Raw genomic sequence first — 26,048 nt, 5'->3', positions numbered from 1 at the left:
ATTTTTCTATTTTGACATCAATCGCTGATTGATCGTTTTGGCAATATTGATAATTATTATTTTCCATTAAAAGTGGAGTCTTTATAAGTCTCGCTCATGTTACTGGAAAAAGGAAAACTACGCACGTCCAATAATCAGGTGCCGGACAGAAAATAAGAACAAATGAAAGTAATGTCTGCCACTCTGTAATGTTTGCCATCTCATCTCGTAGTTATCAAATAGTTAATAAATAGTAATTACATAGTTGGTATACATAACTCAATAGAGGGCTTATTGTCCAAAGGCTAATGAAAACATTTAATTTAAGCTAAGGTTAGTTTGTTTACACAAGAATAACACTCCCGCTCCACAACTCTCGAGCAAGCACTTCCCAGACGTGGCCCCTTGACACCATTGGGAAGAATCACAATCATCCCTCTCCTTACTCAGGAACAACGCAGAGGAGACGACTGACCAACAAACTGATGTAGAATTTCGGATATTAGTTCAAATTGGGTTAGGGTTAAGGTTAAGGTTACACTCTTAGAAAAAAGGGTTTCAAAAGGGTTCTTGGTGGAAGAGTAGGGTTCTACTTAGAACTCTTTTAATTTCGATCTGAGGCAAAAGGGTTCTACATAGAACCCCTTTCATCTGAATACTGTAACCTTTTTTCTATTGTAAATTATACTTTGTCTCAGGGCCTCAGTGGTGGTGGTGACTCAATGTTAAACTTTAAAGGTCTAATGCGGGGTTGATACAACTCTTGAGTTGAAGAAGGAAAACATTTTATCTTAAAACATCTTAATTGCCAGAACAGGACAAACGTAAACATCACTGTTTACACAGCCATTTTGTTTTCTCCAAGTCTACTGTGTGTTGGTGCATCACTCCTCTTCCTGTAGGGGATAAAAACATTATAAAAGTGTTCTACAAAGCACCAAAAAGGGTTCCCTGACAGGGACAAATAAATAACCCTTTTTTGGTACTACTGTATGGAGAACCTTTTTTTCTAAGAGTGTAGGGTTAGGGTTAGGGTTTGGTTATCAGACCCAAACTGAAAGAATAGACAGATTTCATGTAAGAAACCACAGCTCATAAGCTGATGTTATGTAGACTGTCAGAGAACAAATCAAAGTCTGATTATGCCTGGATTTATTCCAATGCGTATCTTAAGGGTTGGGTGACGAGGTGAAGGGTAGTGATTTGTCAATGTTAACTTGTGGAATGTGTGTGGATGATTGGTGAGTGCTGTCTTTAATGTTGTTGTATATTGTTTTTGTGGATCTATAATGCTGGTTGAACTGAAAAGGCAATACGAAATATGATTAACAAGCAGCTCATATGTCAAGTTAAGCAAATGCTGAAGGAGTTGGTGTCAACAACTAGGTATGCCCAAAAATTCACTGCACCATTATGGACTGGGCTGAATGAAGACACTTTTTCATGCTGCTGTATAGCAGGTGTTCCTTGCACCTCCCTTCAGTTCTGACTCTCCTAACAGTCTCTTTCACCTTGAACTGTCCAACTTACAGCTGTCATGTCTGGCGGGGGCCCGTGGCTATCAATGGGGCTTTTGTTCTCCATTCATCACGTCTTCTTAATAAACATTCAGATCTATATGAACTATATTCGATATTCACACACAGGCAAATAAAGTAGCAATGATTTGAATGAGTACGTTTAGTCTTATTACTGTTGATAATATAACATGTTGATACCATAGCATCTTGAGCAGCGCAGTGGTGAGGACTGAAACAGAGCTAGATTAGCTTGCTCCAGTTAACCAATGTCTCTTTCCTGTACGCATGTACAGTATGCGAGCAATCACGCATGTTACCATGTATCTGGGACATGTCAGCATCCGAGTAGCCTGGAAAGTTCCTGACGGAGTCACTTTGGGCCACACCCATATCCACTGTCTCAACCAGCTCTATCTTCCATCCATCCCCCCCTTAAAACCCCCCAGAAACTCTTTCGTTACATTTTTGATAAGAAACGGGCACCGCGCTTAGCACAGTGGGTGGCACCTGAATAATGCAAACGTCAGCATCCTCTTATGGGCAAAAGTAGAGTTTGCTTGAGTTGTCAGAGTGAACGCGCCACGACAGGCCTATGCAAGGGGGGAAGGTGGGTATGAAATATTCATCCTGCTAAGTAAGCCTCAGCTGCAGTGGAGCTGACGGGAGGTGACAGAGGGGGCGGGTTGGGGGGGTGGTGGGTGTAATGTGCCAGTCCATCGGGCGCCCCTGGGTAATGCACTTCACTTTGCCTCTGGAATGTTCCCTACTCCTACTTACCCTCCCCATAACTACCCCCCCCCCGCCTCCCCCCACTGCTGCCCTTAAACCTCCACCTGCTCTGCTGAAACTCCCCCTCTGTAAATAAAACTCAATTTCCAAACTTCAGGTTAACTTATGTGGAATACCAGTTGAGTGGTAGACTACCAATGTCATGTTTTACTTTGGGGAGTGTTAGGATGGGGTTGTTCCAAGGTTTCGTTCATGTGTTTTTTTTTTTTCATTTCTAAGAAATCTTTTAAACTGGTCTCTGCATTATTTAGCTTTGCTTATGTTCTGTCAACTAATAAAATAGGCCATGTTGGCCTCGGTCTAATTGGAGCTTGGCAATGCACTGACTGTCTGACAAGAGGCCTTCTCTTAGTCTCTGACTTTCTGTATCAGCAACATGAAGTAGTTGGTATTGCATGTATATCATTCTATAGTGGAATTGTTGAAAGGACACATTGTTGTACCTTTTACATTGGGACTCTTACTGTATGTATGTACTGTTTCAAAATGGCTTCTCTATGGTTCACTTCCTGTGCACACAGTGTCCCATAATCCCACAGCTTTCCCTATTCTCTCAGTCTGCAGAGAATCCCAGAGGAATCCTGCACCAATGAACCAGTCTCCTAGCCAGGTTTAATATTTGATGAGATTAGTTCTGCTCACTGGGTCTATGGTGTTAGTTCTGCTGAGTGGTTCAGAGCCCTAAATTGAGATACTAAAATTCAGTGTTCTTTTGTGACGGCAACAACTCAAGTACTTTATCCTCATTTAATGACAGCTGGACGTCTTTATGTTTCCCAAATAGTAACAACATGATGACAATCCTAGATAATATTGATTTTAGCTGTAAACAGAGTTTGAGAGCTATTTATAGCTGGAGTGGAGGATGTATTGTACTTCTCATATGACGTCCAGATTTTGGAGGACAAAATCATATTCATATTTGTCCAAGGACATCCTTGAATCGTGTCAGATTTGGCATGTTAACGTATCTAAGCTGATACACTGCTGTCAAATTGTAACATTGTAACTAAGTGGGTAAAGACAAATCTCAACCGACAGTGAATACAGATTTCAAGGTGAGTTAGTGGCTGAAGAGGAGAATGTTTATTTGAAGTAGATTGATTTACTCCCTCTTGTGTGAGACAAGGCTGTGTCCGGCCACTATTAGGCTCCTTGTTATAGTCCATTCGTCAAGAACATGGCTGGTTTCTGTGAAATAGAGAGCAGGAGGTTGAGAGTTAATGATATGTTTGGGTTCAGGTTCTTTGATTTATGTTCTATGACACAACACCAACACTAACACAGGACTCTGAGTACTCTACACTTGTAATAGAGCAGTGTTTGAGAGCTTTTAAATGTAATATGGCACCAGTCAAACTCGTAAAAAGCCTCTCTGCAAGACTACGTAAACAAGTTGAAGTAAGAAGAGGAACAGAGATGTTCGGGTATGATAATTATCTTGGTTGACTATCCTGTGTATTGTCATATTGTCTATACACTGCAGGGAAAATCTATCAAACAAAACAGATTAGTTAATGCTAACGTTTCAAAGACGAATTGTTTCAACATTTGTTCACAAGAAAATATGTTTTGGTTCAAGCTGGCCCAGTTCTTGTTATTTACTGTCGAGAAACTTAGATCCTAAAAGAGAGAGAGAACACAAGTGTGTGAAGATGTAGAATGTTCTGTGAAAGAACACATTTCATTAGCTATAAATCTAACCCTAAGACACTGATCTACAGAGGAGTGATTGGACTTACTTGAGAAAACAAAATTAGTTTGGGAAAAGTGAAATATCCATCAGCCACGTGACAACACATCACACAGAGACGGCCATACATGGCCTGGGAACCAGCTCCCTCTGTGACACATAGATGGCAATCGCACGTTTCATTGATAAGATAATTTACCTCCTGTCTCTTTTACACGACTGGCAGGAATGATGCCAGCACAAACACTCTGCTAATCTAATAAGTGGAGGTAGTCATGGCTACCACCAAAACACATCTGACGTGGTCCCTTTGAGAAATTGACATCGTTTACCAGGTATCACTGAGTGTCCCATGCAGTTGTGTAGCGTATGTTCAGTAGTTATTGTTGTAGTAAAAGTTCATAGACAAGTAAAGTCTACTTGTTCATCCAACTATGGACTTTCTGCCCCTTTAGAACCCTTGGGGAATGTTTCCCGGTCTGAGGGCGTTTCAATCGCAGGGCTGGTGTGATTGTTATCGAAAGGCCTTCCTGTCTTTGAAATTCCATTCCAGTCCTGGTTGCACTGGCCGATGCTCGCTTTTTTTACATAAACATGATGACATCACACCGCAGTGGACCCTAATTAGGGGTCCCCAAAGGAGCCAGAGGCCCATCAAAAGTTTTCCACTGTGTACATTGAAGTTCTCTTGCTTGGTTGCTGGAAAGATTGATGTAAATCAGGGGCATTATTTGTGTTTTGCAGATTACTTGAGGTTGAGAGGGATCACCAAAGATAAACTCAATGCCTATGAATTTGAGGGAGGCCACAGAGACATGATTAAAATCTACTCAATTATCATACTGTATGAGACATCTCCTCTTTGTCTTGCTCCCCTAAGTCAATACCAAGGCTTTATCTCGCTTGGCTAACACAGTCTGAAGGCATGCAGGAGACCCGTGTTTGAACTCCTTCAGTCACACTGAGATCCAGTGCTGCCAGGTCATCAGATCTGTTAGTGATTTAGCCACCTCCTCTGTTGTGTGTGTTGCTTTGCCAAACATGTACCATGACAATGGTACGTCACAATGGAATTGGTTAAACCAAACAGATTTGTCAATCAGGCTCGGTCCAGTTTATAGGCTATTTCTGGTTTATGTTCCAGAGACCAATAATCACTCAATAGTTTTTTTTCTTTGACAACTTCTCCATTCATCTGCCCCCAATCCCGCCCCCCTTTCTCTCTCTCTTTTCTGGGAATATGTTGCCCTTTAGTTTTTAGCAGAACCCTCTGTGTCCATGTTCCATATACAGGAAGTGGAGAGTTGCAGAATGAAAAGAGGATTTTCTTTCTTTTTCTTTTCAATGAAAAGTATTTGTTTTGCTGATACCAGAGAAACTCCCTCCAGTTTGGTCGAAATGGTTTAATCTAAAAGTCCAGTGTCAGCTCCCCAAAACTAATTTATAGAATGTACTGTATATGTACATTTACATTATATTTTTGCTATTCAGCTTATCCTTTCCCATTTTGTCCACTGTTTCATGAGAACTACCCCTATTTTTAGCCATCCCAGTGGATAGATTGTTGTCATCTTTGGCATTTCCTGTGTTCTTGGGATTTTCCACTCTTTCCATCTTCCCAGGTGGGAGCATTCGATAGCCCATGAGACAAACAAAGGCTTGAGAACGATGGTTGAATAATATTCTATCATATTACCAAAGAAAAAAGTGTGTCAATTATGTTTCCTAGTAATGGTATATCAAGCTTTGCAGAACACTGTGTGTATAATCAAAATCATGACATGTTCTCTACAGTAGCAACTATAATTCAGATACACTTATGTACTTGTAGCTGTCTGTTTCAGATTATCTACGAACTGGTATCAGTGGCGAAGACAACCTATGACATTAGTATCCATTTTAGTTTCTTATTGTGTGTGTGAATGTAAACGAAAGAACAGCATAATCTCTGCTCCTCTGATCCTGTCCTTTCTCCAAGGTCCTTGCCAGAAGGTTGAACGAATAATAGAAAGAAACATGTGAGAGATTTCTTTTTCAGTTTCTTTTTTGTTCACTACATATTCGGATACACTTACAGTAGTCTTCTAAATCTGATACTGTTGCTTAGAGAGAGCTAGATTGCGACAAACTTGCTTGCCATATTTCAACTGAAAGTTATTGTATTATGTTCTGTATAAAACAATAAACACTGTCTATCCTGGCAGTGGCTTTGTTGTCATTGGGGAAAACACAACAAGGGTTTGAGAAGTGGTGTGGAGGCAATGACCTGAAGTTACATTGACTTAGTGGATGTTTGTGTGTCCTAAGATGTGAGTGACAACCAAAATGTCAAAGACCGTTGGAATCACTCAACTGTGACGTGGACCTGCCACAGCTGGGCACTGTATCGATGGAGAAGCCAAACAATCATACCAATGTTTGATCTTAAATGCTAGCCTTGTGATACATACATGTAAGCCATTTCATAACATCAAGTCACCATTTACACTCTTTTAGAACATCACTCTTCTTATCTTTGCAGGTGAGAGCTCCAAACTAAAATGAGAGGTTGTTTAAGGGATTGAGTGAGACCCACTTTTCTCAGTCTTTCTTAACCACTTGCGGTAACTCTGATGGAATAATTAACAAGTATAATTGAAAATACAGGCCGTGGTGGGCTAAGAGATTCTATCATCGGTTAAGGTTAGACAGTTAACCCTTGTTAGATGTTATCTGCTTTGGGAGCTGCCATCACTGAGGAGAAGCCAGTGCTGTCAGTCAATCCCACAAATGAACAGACAGTGAGTGACCTAAGAATCTAGAGGTTATGGCAGCATCTCAATAGTTGCATTCTTCCTCCTTGTCCTCTTTCCCTTCATCGTTAGACCTAATTCCAAGCCCAGGTCAAACTACCAAAGAGAAATGACAGAGCAGGTGTATATTCTCTAGCCACATATCATCAGTAAGGGACAGAAACCAGGAGTGTAATGTATCAGCTCTCCTGCTGTCCTCCCTCTTGACTGCCTGGCCGTAGATCTGAAAGGATTAGATAGGTGTCAGCAATATGGTGGAAGCTACAGTACACCTAGCCTACAAAGAGCTACTGTATAGTAGGTGGGGCAAGAACAGAATCAGTCAACTATTAATGATTGATTGACTCACTGTGTTACAGAACAATGACTGCAAATAAACTGAAGAGAACATTCACATTTTTCACAAAGAATGTGTCCCTTTTCATCCTCCTGATAACAAATCATTTTACAGTTGAACAACACTACATTTTTCTAGAGAGGATCACTGATAAAACAAACTCTCATGAAGACATCTTAAAGGGATACTGTATGGCACACTCCTGTGTGTGGGCACAGACTTCAAAGTTTCCTTGGACTTCCAAATAGATGTTTCTCTCAACCACAGAGGACACGGGGAACACAAGCTAAGTGCTTTAGCGGCGGGTGACGCTAACACGATAGGACAGGCCCAGTGTGGCGTGCAGAGGAGGAGAGCTGTGAGAGGTGACTTATGGGACAATGGGGCCGCTTTCCGCAAATAAAACATGAAGCTCATCAAGAGCCTCTGAACTACAGAATACACTCAGGCTTTGTGTCAGCTCTTCATCAACAGAGAAGAAACATAAGGAGATAAAGCTCACTTGCTGCTTGAAGTAGCATAATTATTAGAATCAGTCTTTTTTTTTTTTACTAAACTTCTTTCCCTCTTCCAACAACAACATTTCAATCTCTAATTAGAGTTTACCCTCTAATTGCAATACAGTAGCAATTATCAAGCTTGCTGAATTATGTAGTGTATGTGCATAGGTTTTGGTCTACAAAACAACTCAGACTGAGGGGGAATTCATGAGATCAGAGCTGATTCTAAAAGTCCTAAAAGTAATTCCCCAACTTTTTGATGCTGTGACCCCTCAGCTTTTAGACAGCCTCTGCAGGGGCCCATTACTGGGTCCTGAGACTCACCATTTGGGAAGCAGCACCATAGATATCTAAGATGTTCCACATGAGGAAGGCTTTATTTGAAAGAAAACTTCTCTCTATGATTTTTACTCTAAAAGTTCAGCACTCAATTATGTAAAGCACCTGGGGTAATGCTGACAGGGAACAGTTAGATGCTTGGATTTAGCTCAGAGCTCATCATTTAAACAACTTTTGTGGTTTGTTGTCCATGTCCCTTTAAGTCAGGAGGGCATGAATAAGATATGGTTATGCAGTGCTTCGACGTTAGGCTATCTTTGGCTATGAGTATGGCGTTGACATATCTGGACGAATTGCTTCATTTTTGCTTTTAGCCAATGTGTTGGGATCTGTAAGAGTGAATCTTGATGATTCAAATCGACCCCAAATAGACCCCATCTTATAGCAACCTAGATGGTGGACTCGCTCAAAGGAAAGGATGGAGCCAATGTTAAGGGATTTCTATTCACTCCCAGTCTTATCAAGGGATCACTCACCCAAGAACTAGGCCTAATCAGTATTAAAAAATGATGTTGAAATGAGTCCACATTCTGTTACTTACATCAGAGCTCATCATAACCATGAGACCCCCTTACAGTCCTCTGTCTCAAGTGAATGGAAAACATAGAGGCACCATCTTCTTTTCTTTCTTAAAGACTAGGTCTGACTATAGTACATTGTCAGCAGGTTTTGCTTGTGGATCAGTTTAGGGCATTCTTCTTACCCTCGCCGTTTAATAAAGACATGATCAGTCAGCAGTACAGTCAATATTTTATTTATTGGCCTGATAAAATGACAAGTGGAGCGGAATGTATGCCGAATGCATTCCCAGCGAGGGATCAGTGCAGTGTTGAACCATGAACCATACTATAGCTATCGATTCAAGACCATGTGGTCTTATCTCTGTGTAAGTGTGTATCCCCCTCGCATTCTTTCCATAACAAGAAGCTGCGGTAGTTCTTATCCAATTTATTTTTCAACTTCTAGAATAGACCAAACATACAGGAGAAAGTATTTTCAACTTTTGCAAAAGTCATGAGGCTGAAGAATGGAGTGTTGAGAAAGAGGTGCAATGAGCTGGAAATCCTTGGAGGACTGCTAAAAGCAGGGCCTATGGATCCCAATGCACGCACACACAAGCATGCACGCACGCACGCACGCACGCACACACACACACACACACACACACACACACACATACACACACCCTGGAAATACCTTCTCATACTGTACACAGTCAGGAACTCAGTCATTGAACACAGATTTCCTATAAAAATCCATTGACATAAGATTATGTAAATCTAATCTCACCCTCAAAATGTAATAATATTTGAGATGTATAACTGATTGAGGAAAACAGTAACAACAAATGCATTTGCAGTGCGTGTTGGCGAATGGTGGAGCCTATATATATTCTTTTTTTTTTTTTTTTTAAATGTTATCTTACCACATAATTAAAGGAGCACTCCTGAAGAGTGAGTGAGAAATGACTCAATTAGAATGTACACTTATTTGCACTCTATAGGACAAAACATAAGTAACGTCATGGAAGCAGAGTAACAATTGTTACAACTTGTTAAATATGTGAATTATTAATCAAACAGAATCACACCCATCATAAGCTCAAAAAATTAACCATCAGCCACTGTCTCTTAAATAGCAGCTGTTGATAGGGTGATAATGTATGGCACCGTTTAGTAAACTTATGATACAACAGCCACCACTTGAATGACATTAGACATGATATTTCTGAAAACAGAATCACCTCTCAGTTTGCACTTTGTCATAGAAACCCTCTCCATTGGTTTAAGTGTCTTGTTTGGCACTCTGACAGTGAACGTCTACGTATAAATATCCAACCCCCTGAGATTTATATGACCTATATATAACACGTAACTCCCAGATGTACAATAAACATTGTTAAAGTATACATGATGAAGTAAACAAGGCGTTTCTATATTTAGAAGTATTCTGTACAAAAAGGCATTAGGTCAAACGGTTGCAAAAGAGGTGAATATTTCCATGGTGCGTCTGCCCAGTCTTTTTTTCTGATTGTGTTGCTATACAAAGTCAGGAAACTGCCTCCCCTTGGAGATTTGAGCTCTGGTTGAGAAACACAAGCTACTGGGCTATCTTCCAACATGGGGTCTTGCTTTGATAAAGCTTGTAACTCCTTTTGCATTAGATGTTCCACCAAGTCATTTTAAATTCAGCCGTATTTCTTTTTACCACTATTTGCACTGCTACTACCTTTTTTATACCACAATAAAAACGCCAAACACATTTAGCCATAGGCAAGGCATTGCAAATAATTATATAGAATGCTATATAGAAAGCTATGGCTGGGGCAATATACATGTTAAAATAACATTTACATTTACAGTAGTGACAACGGACAAACAAAAAGGGGATAGGCCTACGTATGTATGCAAAAATAATTCGACCACTTTTCTCTCAATCAAAACATTTCACTGAGTATTCAGTAGTGACCTCCAGTTTTCGGATGGTACACGAAGTCAGTGCAATAGCCTACAATATGCTGTTATTTGCAAATCAAACGATTTTCAAATGTTAGAAACCCAGAGTAAATGACAAACAGACAGATAGATTACTTGGATCTTCTAATATGTTTTAAGTAAACGAAATTTGCCTCTCAACATTGAAAGAAAATGTCCATGTTTTGCATACTGCTTGTCCAACTGATTTTATTTATTCGATAAGTAGCATTTTAGTCTCAAATATTTCAAGTCTATGCATTCCACATAATTTAAGGTAATTTTACCATTATTTTTTTCCTTATGTTTTGGAAGTAGCCTAGAACATAGCCTACGCATGTCATATAGAAGAAGACAAAAGAAAAAAGGAGACTTCATATCCCAGCTATGATAGAGCTTGTCAGTTTCCGAAAATGGAAGATGTAATTCATTCTCGCATCAAACGTCTAGATGTGATTGAAATTAAGGCCTAGTTGATTAAAATAACAGTTGGTTTTCAAATTAAAATCACCTTCAATAAATAGGCTATATAGAAAAAACAATTGCACGTTTTAAACACTAAAATTCTCTAAAGAAATGTCACAAAATACTGAAATACTCGAATCTTCTCGGTTTTTCCATAGCGCACAGGAATAATGGAAGCCTATCATATCATGTGTATCTAAAAGTCGTATATTAGCTAATTAATAACACGAAAGAATAATCTTCAAATGTACAATTCTAAAAACTTTGAACATTTCTAAACATTATCACACAAGTCAGATGATGGGTTTATTGTACTGTGATGCATTGAAAAAAGAACGCCAAAGAAAATAGGCGTATTTTTTTATGATTCATGTGATGCTCTTTAAAAACGTAAAGGGTGAAATGTAAGAAATGAAAGAAATGTATGGAGGGGTTTGTAGTGAAACATTTTCTATTGGCTCATGGTCTCCCATAGATACGATGATGCGGTTCTGAAGGGGCTGGGTTTGAGACCAGCTGAGGCGGATCTTAGACGTGATTACCGCTCACACAGGACTGGAACATAATTGATGACCTAATTGGAAACGAGCGGAACAACGACGGCGGAGACGCGCTCCAATGAAAAAGTTTACTTGTTCTCCCACCAGAACCCCTCAGCAAACGAAATTGATGTGAGCAGAGGGTCGTTCTCTTCTTTCCCCCCTCTTTCACCTTCACAGTGCACTTCTCCACTTTTTCCACCTTTAGTTTCTAGTTTTTCTTTTATGAATGATTCTCTCTCGCTATAATACATCTTTGGATACCTCGGTTATTGCACGAAGTCACCTCGGCACGTCTTTCCTGAAGTCCAAACGCCACCAAGATCTCTTCAACTACAAACGCACTTGGGGAAAATATTCAACAAGGAAAAACTTCACATTTACCTCTACAACTATCGCTGAAGCAAGCCTCACAATGAGTCTAAAAAATGAAACCGAAGCGAATAACAATGTATCCATTGAAGAGGAGGTAAGAATACATTTTTTCCTCCTGACTGTATTTAAAGATTTTGTTTCCATATGGGGACCTCTGATTTAAATGTGTGCGTGACGTCAAGCACAGCTGCATATGAAAAGCTCTGAAAATAGTTTTGTCCTACTTGATTATGTTCTCTTTTCTTTTTTTGCGAATGATTGTTTAAATTAATCAAATAGGCTCTCAGTTCACCCCTTAGAAATATACTTCTGAAACCGGAATAACCTGCCGTTATTTGATTCCAAGGAAGCTCTAAAAAGGGTGTGCCTCAGGGGGTACAACATTTAAATGGTCAAAGCGTGTGAATTTTGGGACGGAACTTTATGCATATGGGTAGCCTACATCACCCACACCCGACGATTGGCTTTAATTGTCATTGTTTTTTTATGTAAAAAAAAAAAAATATATATATCTATTGACCCGTATTTATTCTAACTCCAAATAGCAATTCAAATTTATAGGCCTGAACAAAAGTTGACTATTTTAACAAGTGTATTTATCTTATCAGAATTAACATTATCAGGTGTAGCCATGCCCATCTTCAATATTTTGTAACTTCAACTATCAGCAGCCTCCAGCAGAAACGGAGTGGTCTGAATTTGGAATTTGACTGTTAGAAATAATGAAATTAATCTAAATTTGGTTGTTATCCCCTGGTCATTGACTTTATCCCTGTCTTTGTGTAATTAATTAGTTAATTTAAACTATCCTACCTTGTTGTCAAAATAAATGGAACAATCATTGGTCCGTATCTGCTTTGAACATTAAATGGTGTAGTTCTCCATCTTGATTATGTAAAAAATAACTTGACGAGTGCCAAATGATTTTATAGAAAACATATATGCAGGTGGACATTCAGTAAGGTATAGATTATAGTACGTCATGGCAAAATTCATGTTTAATTACCTTTTTATATAGTTAAAATAGTATATATAGTGCCCTAGCAATTTCTTTACGTCATGTAAAGTCTGTCGGGTTTTTCCCCTGGTAAGGGCCACATGGTCAGGAAAACTCCTGGCCCTATAATGTTAAGTACCACAATTCTATACTGTGATAAAAATGTCCCTTTTTTAGTTTTGGTCAGGCTTACAGTGCAGTGCGTGTCGACATGTCGTGGACTTCTGTACTGCTGGAGCGCCTAAATAATGCTGGAGCTGAGCCCCGTCGGGGTCGGGGCGGCGGGTCAGAGGAAGGAAATGGCGTCACGTTGTGCTCAGTTGTCCAACGTTGTTCCTCTGGCAGCCCATTGTGTGAGTGGGCCTCCCCACAGTTTTGTCCCAATTCTCTACCCTTTTCCCTGAAGTGTGCACTAGTGCACTCTCTCACAGATTTTAAAGGAATGGATTGATGTGATGGGAACTCCCTGAAGTCCATCCTATATGCTTTACATTCCATGTGGGGGAGCACACTTGGGGAGGAAAAGGGTAGAGAATTGGGACGCAGGGAGAAGTAATGGTCCTGCTTGTTTCCTCTCACAGTGGGTTCCCGTGGACAATTTATAGTTACAGCCCCATGTTTGTTGAATTCTGCTGTAAAAATCTGGTTATTCTCTTGCTATAGAGATGAGTCTTGGAGCCATTTGGTGTGTGTTTGTGTCAGCTGTAATTCTGATAGAAAGGTGTTCTGTCCTATGCAAAAGGATCAGTGTTGAGTAATGCCATACCTGTGGTGAAAAAAGGTTATGTATGTAGTCAAGTAAAAGGACCATCAATTCAGCTTTTGTGATGCATGCATGCAATTTATTCACTCCTATTAATATGCATCTTAGGCCTACTGTATTTCTCTTATTTCTATGGAGACTGTATTTTCTGTATTCAATATGTAGAAATATGGCTTTCACATGGATCCAAACCGAGCTTATTTATCATTGATCCTGTATCTTACATGGTCTAGAATCTGTTTCACTGAGTGTGTTTTGAATTTCAGGTACGAACACTGTTTGTCAGTGGCCTACCAGTGGATATCAAACCTCGTGAGCTGTACCTGCTATTCAGACCATTTAAGGTAAGCCTGCTGTTGGATTAGGCTCGCTGTACTGAGGTGATGGAAAAATGCAACCTGTTCCCTTGATTGTTTATTGCTCTTTGAAATGAATACTTCAGTTTCGATGTGGAGCTCAACATTTGCCCTCATATGGAAACAAATGTTCCAACATTCTGTAGCACGATAGGAAAGTTGTCATACAACTTCAGCACATTGGGAAATGACTTTGTATTAACTGTTTCTATTTGGATTTCTATCATATAGATGTTTCTAGAATAAAATAACTGTAATAATGCAACGTCATTGTTCATCTATACAGTACGTCTTTCTCATCGGACACGTCCTATTCTATAAACGTTCCTCCCCCTTCCTCCAACCAAATTGGAAGTGGTATATTACTCACACATGGATGCTCCTCTGGAATGTGTAAATGAGTAGCTCTGCTGTTGGCCAACTATCCCCAGTGACCTACCTACCTTTCCTCTGAGTCACATTTGGGTCCTTCCATGTCCTCTGCTGTGCTATTTGGGCCAAATGAACAATCTTGTGAAATGGCAATATTTCAAGCCAGGTTATTTTGTGTTAATCTATTGGTTGTTGGCCGCAATTGTCACAACTACATGATTCATATCTGCTGTTGTATCGTTTTGCATATTACTGTAGGACTTCGGAGGCGACCATTGTCATATTGATCTCAGTACTGTATCCCACATTGTATCACCAGCGTTGTTGATTTAAAACCTTAACTGTTTGTTAGTAATAATGAGACTATAATCAACTAAACTTTTCAAATAAAAATAAATTAATGTAAGAAGGGGAGATGTGAAAAGCACAGTCATACAGGTCAAATGAAATTAGAGTTTTTCTTTGCTTTTTTTTTTCTCTACACAAAAATATTTCACTTCTGGTATTGAATATACTCGTAGTACATTTGCTTTGAATCTTGTTGTGAGGAAATCCAAACCACAATTCAAACACACTAAAACACACAGCAGGTAAAGCAGTTTCATTTTCCACAACTGTAAATCAAGATTAATAGATATTCCATCCATCCTATATGTCAGACAACTTAATGTTGCTCATGGCTGCATCCAACCTGGGCTATCTTGACTTTGTATAAACAACTACATTTTATAATTAACTGGTTTATCTCTTGTGCTTCAATAAAATCTACAAATGACACGCTTTTGTAAACCGGAACGTTGTATGAATACATTTATTTTGCAAGAATAAACAGCAGCAAGCATAGTCCCCTACATTTGTCAACACTAATGCTATTAATTTCATATTGTTTAGAGGGTTATCAACAAAAATAATTTAATGCTGTGGAGTGAAGCAGTGAACTGATGGAGAAGTCACTGTTTGTGAAAAGTTTTCTGTAAGGAGAAGGGGCTACCTTACTGTAGCTGGTCACTGGATTTCTCTCTTCTGCCCCATCTCAGCTCCCCTAAACAGTTAAGCATAATGTAGGCCTTCACTGTGCTTAATCATCTGCATGACAGCCCTCTCCCCAGCTTAGCATGGGTGCACCCGTTCACTTTCCCTCCCTAGATTTTAAAAGGTTGGCATAAGAAATGGTGGAAACTCCATCTAGCCAATGCTTACACCAATCCAACCCTTTTAAATCTTTGCAGGGGAGTGAAGGAGGGCACACCGAGAAGGGAGTATCTGGGGCCTGTTAAGGAGGGCGAACGCTACAGAATGTTCAGATTAACATTTATTTCATAGCACCGGTATGAGTGTCTGCCATATAGAATAGGGAGTCATGTCTGCTCTATACATTTCATTACGACCTGCCATGTTATGAATTTGCCTCTCTGAATTCAGCCCTGTATTATTGGCACAACTCAAAGACATGAGCCTCATGGTGTTCGCTTTTCTCCTCATATGGAGTGTTCACGCCTCACCTCCTGCATGTGACCTCTTGGTGGTTAATTGGATATCTTTTCTTTCTACAGGGTTACGAAGGGTCACTGATTAAGTTAACGTCAAAGCAGGTGAGAAGCTTTTCTGTTACAGGGAATGTCTCCAAATTCTGTATTTACAACACAGACATGCCTGCATGCAAAGAAGGATTTGTCCAGGAGGAGTAGGCCATAATGCAAAACGTGACCAATTGATTAAGCTATGTAGGTTAGGATTGCCTTTAGACGTGTCAACATTTGACTATGTTGGGTTTCCGAGAGACCTCATGTCTTTGAAGATTAGTGCTCAGAAATTAAATTGGACTTGACCACTGTAATTTATCAAGTAGAACGTCTGGACCACAGACTTATTATTCTGTGGTCTGGATTCAAACTGTACATTATATTTAATGTTCGTATTGCTGCCTATACATTAACATGACACTGTTTTCCAGCTCTTTCTGGGCCATTAATGGCCATACAAGTGAAATTAGTCAATTGCTGAAATGTCTTTGTTTTATCCAGATATGCCTCAATCCCAAAAGAAGGGAAAAGATTGGGGAAAGCATGATCCTGTCATTATAATTGGTGCATTCATTCTCATTCATTTGGGATTGAGGCACATGGCTGGATCTGATGGTGTGAAGATTGGACTTAAATCAACATTACTCCACTTCTGAGATGTGCGATGATCTGACAAGCTTTGATTTTTTTTGCAGTGAAACATCTCTAAGGGGTGCCTTTTGTCTTAGTTTTCTTCTCTCTTACAGCCTGTCGGGTTTGTAACTTTCGACAGCCGCTCCGGAGCCGAAGCTGCCAAAAACGCATTAAATGTAAGCAAGCACCTAACAGGCCCACAATGTAAACATTTGCCATTATTGAAACATCCTCTTCATAGTCCTTCATATACGTGTCTTTGGTCCTCGTCCTCCCTAGAAAGAAACATTGCTGGATTTCCCCCTAAATGTGTTGCTTTGTTGGTGTGTTTTTTTTTTGTGTAGTTACTTTTGTTTTACCTTCCTTCCCATCTTCCTCCATCCTTTCTTAACCTACAAGGCATGGATGGGGGGGGGGGAAGGATCACTGGTGAACAAAGTGATCTTGTCTGATCACTCAAAACCAAAACATTTTGTCTTTTACAATTCAAGGGCAGGGCCATTTTTGGAAACAGAGACCAGAATCCTGTAGACTTACGGTAGTTTATTTTAACCTTGGTACACATCTTTTGTAGTATTGGTAATAGCCTTCCTATTTTGCATATCACTGCTTAGTCCTATACTGTACATAGCCACATTGGTAGTGTTTTGGAACACGTCCTCTGGTAGTGTAACCTCTTATTTTGTCACCATGTAGCCACATTGGCAGTATCTAACACCTCTCTCATAGCATAGCCTTCCTTATGAGCATCACCTTTTTAGACACATCAGCAGTCACACACAGACACACCGAGATACTCACCTGCATGTGGGCACAACGCTTAGGGCACCAAACACAACCAGGGTCAACCACATCCAAGGTCAGGTCCCAAATGGCTCCCTCTCCTCGTTCCCTTTCCCTCTGGATCACTACTGCAAAAGGACTCGACAGGTTAAAGCAATGGCGTGAATACCCATTTGTGCCCTGCGCCCATAAGTGGTCATGAAGAAAAGGAGACGACTTGGGCTCTGTTCAGACACTTTAGGAAATGTCCTTCCGTCCTGTTCTATTGAAGTAATCAATGATCTGACAGTTGGATTGATGAAGGCAATATGGCGGAAACCTTTGTTATCCAATTGCATTCAGATCAGTGGTTGCCTCAAGGCAGGAAGGAAGGATGCATTAAAGGTATTGGAACAAGGCCCAGGAGAGGAGGCCATGATGGACTATTGAGAAACAGCCCTAGACTCAGCCCACCTACCTTACAATACTGTGTCCCTCCCCCCCTCCAATCTCTCCCCTTAGGGCATCCGTTTTGACCCCGAAAGCCCTCAGACCCTGCGGTTAGAGTTTGCTAAAGCCAACACGAAGATGGCAAAGAGTAAGCTGATGGCCACACCGAACCCCACAAATATCCACCCTGCTCTAGGAGCACACTTCATTGCACGGGACCCATGTAAGTGTACGGCTGCACCACTAGGCGTAAGCTCTCACCCACTCTCACTGCGGCAGTGTCAGTCCTTGGTTAGCCCCCCCCCCCCTCTCTCTGCATCCCAATTCTTCTACCTGAAGTATGCACTTATGCACTTCCCCACATGGGTTTAAAAGCATAGGATTCCATTCCTTTTAAATAATCAATGTAGAGTCGGTGCATGACTGCACACTTCAGGAAAAAGGGTAAAGCATTGGGTTGCAGTATCTCTCTCTCTGGGGGTCTTGAGGTACAGTAAAAACTGGAACTAGATTGAATAAGGACTTCATGTTAGTTAAGACTAACTCACCCGCCACATGCATGCGTCATCCTGACTGCGATCAAGACATTCTGCTGTTTTTCAATCAAGGACTTCCACAATCTCACTGGTCTAGTCAGCAAGCGCCCCCGCTCTCTCTGCGCACTCACCTGCTTGTTTCTGTAGTGGTTACATTTTTGTATATTAATGGGGGAACTATCAGATTTAGTCGTATGGTATTGACTTTGTACCATTATGCTGTGTATCAATTGGTTAACCTCCATGCAATTTAACAATGAGCCTCTGACAGTTAATTCCAAAGTAATTCAGTCAAACACCCGATCCAATCACTCACTCCAATTCTCTAGTCTAATCATTTCTGATCGTCAGTGAGAAGTTATTTTTACCCGATTACCGTCCCCTCTCCCTAATTTCCGTCGTGCTTCTCCAGATGACCTGACAGGCGCAGCACTGATCCCAGCATCGCCAGACGCCTGGACTCCTTACCCTCTGTACACCACGGAGCTGACCCCCGGTCTGCCCCACGCCGCCTTCACCTACCCAGCGGCAGCCGCCGCGGCTGCAGCCCTCCACGCCCAGGTGAGGGACCAACCGGTGTGTCTTCATCTTCTTTCCTCTGTCCCACTCCGTCTGGCTGGGATGCCTTCCTCATTACAGCAAGGCTTTCTGAGGAGGGTTTCCTGGCTACTTCCCTTCCAGGGTCATGTTCAGTACGGCAGAGTGTTGGAATTCATTTTTTTCTTTTCTTTTTTTTAATTGAGTTTTGCGATGGAAAACTAAAATGTGTGTTCTTGGACAAATCAGGTCCCTTCAGTTTCACTCTGTTTCAAAATGTTTTGTGCCCTACTGAACACGACCCAGGGCTTGGGGGTCACTCAATTTCATTTCACTTCATGCAAAAAGGTCATTTTACATTCGATTAGTGAACTGAGAATTACCCACTGAATTCTGTGATTTACTTGATCAATTTGAGAGTTGAATTTCAATTTCCTTCTTGCATTGAATGAAGGAACATTAAAATTGACACCAACCCTGGTCCACCTACTGCAGTTCAGCTCCCATCGAGGCCACAGAGCTCTCACTCATGGTCTACCTCACAAACTTAGAGGCTAAACCCCAAGTCAATGCCTTGCTGCTATGCCTGTTGACTTGCTGGATGGGAACTGAGGTATTGCTAAGTTAACTGGTAATTGACGACTATTATAAAATGTAACTGGAGCTATTACAGAATGACTATTCAGTTGATTCATATGATAGAAGTCAACAAAGACATAAGGATGGGGACAGGGGATTGGTTTGGGTTTTGCCATGTTTTTCTAAAACGCAAGGAGCGACTGCACTTTCGAGCAGATATTGAAAGTGTAGTAATTATCCCAAGTCGTATCGCCTCTGGCAGTGGTCTGCAGTTGACAACCGTTGTAGATTACTATTGCTTTTATGAATGAATAGAAATGTCGTCATATCATTCTGTAGTCGACAGGATACTGGTGCTTTCTGTAATGCGTTTATTCTTTCACACAATAACAACGTTGATCACACCACACCACTTAGACCTTCTCACATCCTCCCCCATTGGTTCTCACCCAGCAGTGGCCTGGCCCCACTGCTCCATAGGTGTCTTGGCCTGAGTGCTGGAGGTGTGACTGAAGGCTCAAGTGGAACACACACACACACACACACACACACACCATAAGCTCCTATCTTGCGTCAATATGTAACCTGACACACCAGGGTCAATGGAGAGTAGAATAGAATACTTTATCCACTTGGAAATGTTGCTTGCATCATAGTCACTACCACTGTCTACTGAGTTGGTGAGATGTCAGTAGAGGACGCTGTTGTACTTGGTGCACTGACGGTTATGGAGTAAAGACATGTTGAACTTCACCTCTTAGTCTGTGATTTTAATCCTGTATAATATCCTAACCAAGCGAGTTGTAAGTGTAGGATTGAACAACCACCTTTTCCAGAAAATCAGCTTTAAAGAAGTCAGTGACCTAGCCAAGTGCTTTCTGTGTCACATATTTTCAGTTGATAAATGAGCACATTGCTACAGTGCATGGAAAGGGTAGTTTAAATCTTTCCATTGTTGGCTAATTGCTGCGAGTGCTGTCCTAATGGTACTGTAGGTTACACAGCAGTAGTCTGAGCTTCAGCAAGAATAACAATGGAAACTGTTTCTGTGATGGGTCATGTGAAGTTCACTGCTGACTTAACTTCCCTGTATGAAAACAGAGGAGTGTTACATTGTGAAAATGGGCAGCAGTTATGGACCATTTTCGCGGGCGCAACAGGCAAAGGAATTCAAAGTATTTACTGGGAGTGACTGTCAGTCATGACAGCCTTCTATGGAGGTGCCAACTTACTGTCCTCGTCCCTGGCTGGAACATAAGCTTTCTATGTTAGAATACAAGGGGAAAAGTTTGCTAATTGCAAGATGGTGAAGGATCCCTAAAATACTCTGAATTCCCCCTTACCCTATGAGTATGGAGAAGCTATCCCTATTACCCTACTGTATAGCTAACACGCTACCAATGATTTTGAAGAAGCTGGAAAAACTGGGGAAGCTTAATGAGTAGTTGACCATAGTTGTCAATGTGGGTTTTTGTGTGACACAAAACAACAACAAGTAATCAAAGCATGAAAATTACAAGTTCTACTTACGGTATGACCATGTTCTGCAACCAAACTTGTTTCATCTGAGGTGTGGTATGGAAAGGCAGTCATTTATTACTCAGTGGTTACCTTAAGATGGAAATGTTATGCATGGAGAGGCCGTTTTCTGGAACTATTGCCCCATTTTGAGTTTTTTTTAAACGTATTGTCATAATGGCAACTGTGACCACATTTACATGGTTTCAGGGTGACCAGGAAGTTAAAGGGACAGTCTATCCAAATCTTGTCTCTAGAAATTGTTTCATACCCTGATAAAGCACAATTTGGATCTGAACACGCATTCTGAAGTTTTCTGTTTTGTCTCCTATCTCTTTGCCTACAGTTGTATAAATAAAGAACTTGGACTTGAGACGTCTCTGAAACTGATGCCGTTAGGGTAGTCTGATGTACATTACTGCATTTTTATTTTCTTTCTTAGATGCGCTGGTACCCTACTCCTTCTGAAACCTCCCAACCTGGATGGAAGTCCCGGCAGTTTTGTTAGATAACTAGTGAGTACCTATGGTGTGTGAACTGTATTGGGAGTGCTTGCTGACATAATGCTGTCACTGGCCTGTTCTATGGCAACGAATCAGACATGAGTATTAACACTGAAAGTGTAAAAACTAAAATAACTAATGTATACTCTCCACTTGCAGACAGGTTTTATAAGTGAAAGATTATGATCATATTAAGGATTGACGTGACTGATGTGCTATTTTCAAGACCGTCATGTAGCTTTGTCATATTAGATGTGGCGTAAACACGTGCGTCACGGGTTTGTAGAACATGCTGTACAAAATGGATTACATTGAATTTATTAAAAACGGCACCTGAATAATTGAATAATTGTCCCATTTCCCTCCCCTCAGACCTCCATGGAAACCAGGCCTTCTCTGTCCAGTAGAAGCAAGGTTTGCTGAGCGCTTCATTAATTTAAATCAGGTTTATTTAACGGACAAATGTGCATTATGGACATATTTATCTCCTCTGGATTCTCTCTGGAGGAGTCTGATCTGAAAACACCTAGTTGTGGACAGACCAGGCCGGTGATTCCTCTTTGGCTATTGCGGTACAGTCTTAGCACTTAAAAAAACCTCACCCAAGCCAAGTCAACTCCCATGGATCATAATTAGCTGAAGAGGACGTCGTGAAGAAGTGACTGTCCCACTTTAAACACTATACCACTGTTAAGCCATATAAAGTCTTCAGAAATCCTTTAGGAGGCCTAGGCTGTAGATGCCTAACAAATCATTACCAAATTCATGCTTCATCAAGATTACATTTTTGCCACCTGTTTATAGCATGACATTTGCTTGTAAATAATTTGTAAAACATCTATAGGTGTTTATGAAGGCTTTATATGGCCTTGTAGTGTCATTTGTTTGGATGTGGGACTGCTGAAGTTATACGTTAAGCTATGAGTCAGAAGGGTCAGGAGAGCGTCGAGTCATTGCATGTTGAAGTATTTTGGCATGAAATAGAATACAGAGTTCTGTATCTTTTTATTTTTTAGTGCTTGTGTTGCCTCTTTACCTGAGCCTAGACAACTAATCCCTTTGTTTTCCTGTGTATACCTGGTCTTGCTTCTGTGAAAGTTGGGCTGTTGCGTAAATGGCTCCTCTTGCATGGACCTTGTGAATGCATCCCTATGTTCTGACAATCTGTCTTGCCCAAAATATCAATGTCTGTTAAGAGTATATTTGAGCAACAAAAACAAGTACAAGTATTTTTGTACTTTTGCGTAATGTATATTTATGCATTTTTTGTGCAACTTAATAAGGAAACTGTATACGTTGGTGTTTAGTCGTCATTTGGTGTTATTTTGAGCTATAATCCTGTTTATGTAGTTAAAAAAAGTGCAATTGTAAGTTATTTGTTTATTTAGGGCCGGGGGGGGGGTCTCAGTTACAATACTGAAGCGTTCTGAAAGTGGCTGATGTGCCAGTCTGACTGCGAAAAACGAGATTGCTGTCAAATGCTGGTCTTTCAGAATGTGAAACTGTACTACAAACATGAAGGGTTGCTTTTGTGGGGCATTTTGTATTGAAGTGGGCAGCAGGATTAGAGTGATGGAGGAATTTAAGTTTGCAGTTTAGAACATGTTTGTCTCTGTATCTGCTGAGCATAGGATGTACAAATATTCCCATCTTATGAAATAAACAAGCAAGTGAATGCAATTGTTTTCTCCTGTTTTTTTTTTTCTGGATTGAATCAGTAAGACACGGTTTGTATAGTCTGACTGTTCGAACTGGCCACTCACCAGTGAACAAGCAACTGTTTAGCTGCAAACTCACTTACTTAATTGATCCCACATTGCAAACAATGCTCAGTTATATTTTACATCTAAAAATTGTATATTTTATAGTCTTTCAGTCAGAGCATTCAGACATGGTAGGCTCTGTGTGCTAGTCTGCACATCAGATGTTTGCATATCAATTATGCATCACAACTATTAATTTTAAATGTACCATTGCATTAGTGTCCCTTTGAATTACCAGTAGTTCTGACCTACACCCTGCCCTCTGAGATTTTTGAGCAGTTGTGCTCAACCAACCAAATGGCCTCTCAAGAGACCCCTTTAAGTGACCACTTCCAATGGGACCAGCTGGTTAATTATGGAGGGCCACACTGTAGCAGTGATGGTTGTCTGTGAACTTGCCATAGTCCACTAAATCATTAATTGTGGTGAGTGTTTAATGAATGATTACTTCTTAAATCAGCCTTTAACCTTGATTAATTCTAATGTCTCTTGATTTACAATTGTGCTCAAAGACTAGGAAATCATGTGAATGCACTAGATATCAGGTAAGATGCAGAGAAGATCCTTTTATTGCCACACAACTGCGGTAATAAAGACAAGCTGTAGAGAAAGGCCCATACCAATCCTTTCCACCAGACAAAACAATGTTAAAGGCAACTCAGTACATCGAAAATACAATGACTGGGTTCCAACCAAGTAGTAGCACCTGCATTCACAAACAGTAATATGCATCACCAACAATTTCAGGAATAAACAGTTGAAAGTGTCATCCAAATAAAGTCCTAATGAATGCAAATCGAGTAAAAGAAGCAAAGATCCTTGCAAGTAACAGCAATTTGCCCTTCAGAAAAAAAAATTGGGTCACACAACATCACTTTTATCCCAGAGAGTTGAATCGACAGGTAATCAATGAGAGCTGCTGGAGCAAGCACACTATGGATTGAGGACAGAACGGTGCATTTCTTGTCTTCAACTGCATCACTAATAAGCCAGGAGGTGAGGACCAGAGCACAACAATGCACGTCTATCATACATCACTGTAATCAGTAACAAAGTAATGATGTATAATTGGGAGAAAATTTAAGTCACTAATTTGCTATCAGATTGCTCTTTTGTACATGATCAGTACACAGTATGTGAGTTGGTTTTGTAACTACCATTTATGGTAGTATTATGTAATTGTATAATGTTCAAATCCACCTCTTGATCTATGGTATTTCAGTGAAATTCAAACTGCTAGAGAGAACATATTCCTGACACACAGAATGTTCTGGCATGGCCGTTGTCATTCAATGGCTAATAGTCTGCATTTTCAAGTGAATTGAGAAAGTGAGATCAATCAATCACGTAGGGCATATAATTTCAAAGCACAGTCCACGTGAGACGAGCAAGGGCGCTTCCTACAGGCTTACCATACTGCCCACACAACAACCACACTCACTTTGTCACTGAATAGAATAAGCACGTCCCCTTGTGGCGAAATGAAGTAAATGCAGAATGTTTTAGGTCATGTTACAGAGCATGTCCCTGACACAGAGGGTGAATTCCTCACCTGTTTCAGTCAAATTCACTCCGCACAGTTTGTGTGTTGTTTGTATCTTAACTCTGACTACGCAACGGGAGTGTTATAATTGTCAAGCCCAGTTACAAGTTCAAGTTTTTTTTTGTCAGAGACGTTGGATATCCATGGGAACATCACATTTGGCTGCAACTATACACATTCCAATTCATTGACTGGAAAGCCGAAAACAAGCTCCGTGTGCGTGAGATTGGTGCTGATGACGCAGACAAACAGACGCGGGAAAGTCTGAGTCTCATCGACACATTGGCTGTGTTCCAAAATGCATTCTTGCGCTCTACCTAGAGCGTGTACCATGTACGGATCTGCTCTATCTGAAGCGTGTACCATGCACGGATCTGCTCTAGATAGAGCGTTTACCATGTACGGATCGGCTCTATCTGAAGCGTGTACCATTGTACGGATCTGCTCTAGATAGAGCACAAGAACGCATTTTGGAACACAGCCAATGTTACATTATTCGTGGAGCCTCGAGAGGGTACAGTGATGCAATGTAGGGGGGGGGCATTGATCACCATCCACAATAGGAGATGAAACAGCACTGTCATTGTAATCTCTGTCACATGCAACACACATAAGCACATGACTAAATGGCTGTCTCCTCCATAATCCGTTACATTTGTGAGCATGCGGAACCCCAACGCGTGGTCGTCGTCTCCTTCAATGGCTTTCAGGGGCATGGCGCCATCTACTGGTGCCGAGAGAGAGAGAGCGAGAGAGAGAGAGCGAGAGAAGAGGAGAGAGAGAGAGAGAGAGAGAGAGAGAGAGAGAGAGAGAGAGAGAGAGAGAGCTAGCCGTAACACCAATTCATTAATCTCTATGATGTAATGTTACTCAATACAGTATGTTGACCTACTCCATTTACTGTTTAGCGAATGATTTTATAAATAGCAACATGTTATTTCAAACTCTTGTAAGTTAGATGTTGTTGTTAGGGAACGGAACAGATGATTTCACCAATGATGACCACAGAAGCCATGAATTGCAACAGCTGTAAGAAGAGAATATACAGGCAGGCGTTAAAAGGCATTCATCATGTGTCAGCTTCATTGCTCTGTTGTGGGCTTATAAAGGCTGATATGTTTATGTTGTAACATATTAAAACAGACAACAAGTGTACTAGTGTCAAAGGGGTGGCTTACAATGACTATCACCAAGGCAGGTTACTCTATGCAGTAGCCTATCACAATAAGGTCTAGCCTATCCACACAACCCTAACCTCCACACACTATCATGCCATTCCCGAACCAAAAAAAAAAATCAGTATACACAGTGTACTATGTTCCGTAATACAAGTAATAACCAGATGAAAGAGGTGCAGTAACTCTCTTTTTCGGATTCAAGTCGATATTAACAGAAATTCACAAATGACATG

The 26,048-nt window shown here is 40.7% G+C and overlaps 1 protein-coding gene across 4 annotated transcripts; it reads left to right on the top strand.

Moving 5' to 3' along the window:
* Nucleotides 1–11,467: 11,467 nt before the first annotated feature.
* On the top strand, nucleotides 11,468–23,007 carry LOC310812074 (RNA-binding protein, mRNA-processing factor 2a-like). Of its 4 annotated transcripts, none has more exons than XM_083680493.1 (8): nucleotides 11,468–11,896; nucleotides 13,829–13,906; nucleotides 15,844–15,882; nucleotides 16,560–16,622; nucleotides 17,731–17,881; nucleotides 18,607–18,755; nucleotides 21,271–21,343; nucleotides 21,704–23,007. In XM_083680493.1, exons 1-7 carry the CDS (start codon nucleotides 11,657–11,659, stop codon nucleotides 21,334–21,336), a joined length of 786 nt encoding a protein of 261 aa, XP_083536619.1. In that variant the 5' UTR covers nucleotides 11,468–11,656; the 3' UTR covers nucleotides 21,337–21,343; nucleotides 21,704–23,007. The 4 variants fall into 4 exon arrangements, with proteins under 4 accessions (XP_083536619.1, XP_083536618.1, XP_083536617.1 ...); XM_083680492.1 differs by having other exon boundaries at nucleotides 18,607–18,770; XM_083680491.1 differs by having other exon boundaries at nucleotides 16,542–16,622.
* Nucleotides 23,008–26,048: the final 3,041 nt, after the last annotated feature.

Source organism: Argentina silus (genome assembly GCF_951799395.1).
Source record: "Argentina silus genome assembly, chromosome: 11".
In the NCBI taxonomy this organism is placed as follows: Eukaryota; Metazoa; Chordata; class Actinopteri; order Argentiniformes; family Argentinidae; genus Argentina; species Argentina silus.
The sequence above is the reverse complement of the archived record's forward strand: the minus strand, read 5'-3'. Positions and strand labels throughout refer to the sequence as shown.

Excerpts from the sequence above, each read along its gene's own strand:
- LOC310812074 (XM_083680490.1), top strand. The coding sequence starts at position 11,657 with ATGATTCTCTCTCGCTATAATACATCTTTGGATACCTCGGTTATTGCA. Across the intron at positions 11,897-13,828 it reads ATGTATCCATTGAAGAGGAG|GTACGAACACTGTTTGTCAG; the intron begins GTAAGAATACAT and ends TTTGAATTTCAG. Across the intron at positions 13,907-15,843 it reads TGCTATTCAGACCATTTAAG|GGTTACGAAGGGTCACTGAT; the intron begins GTAAGCCTGCTG and ends TTCTTTCTACAG.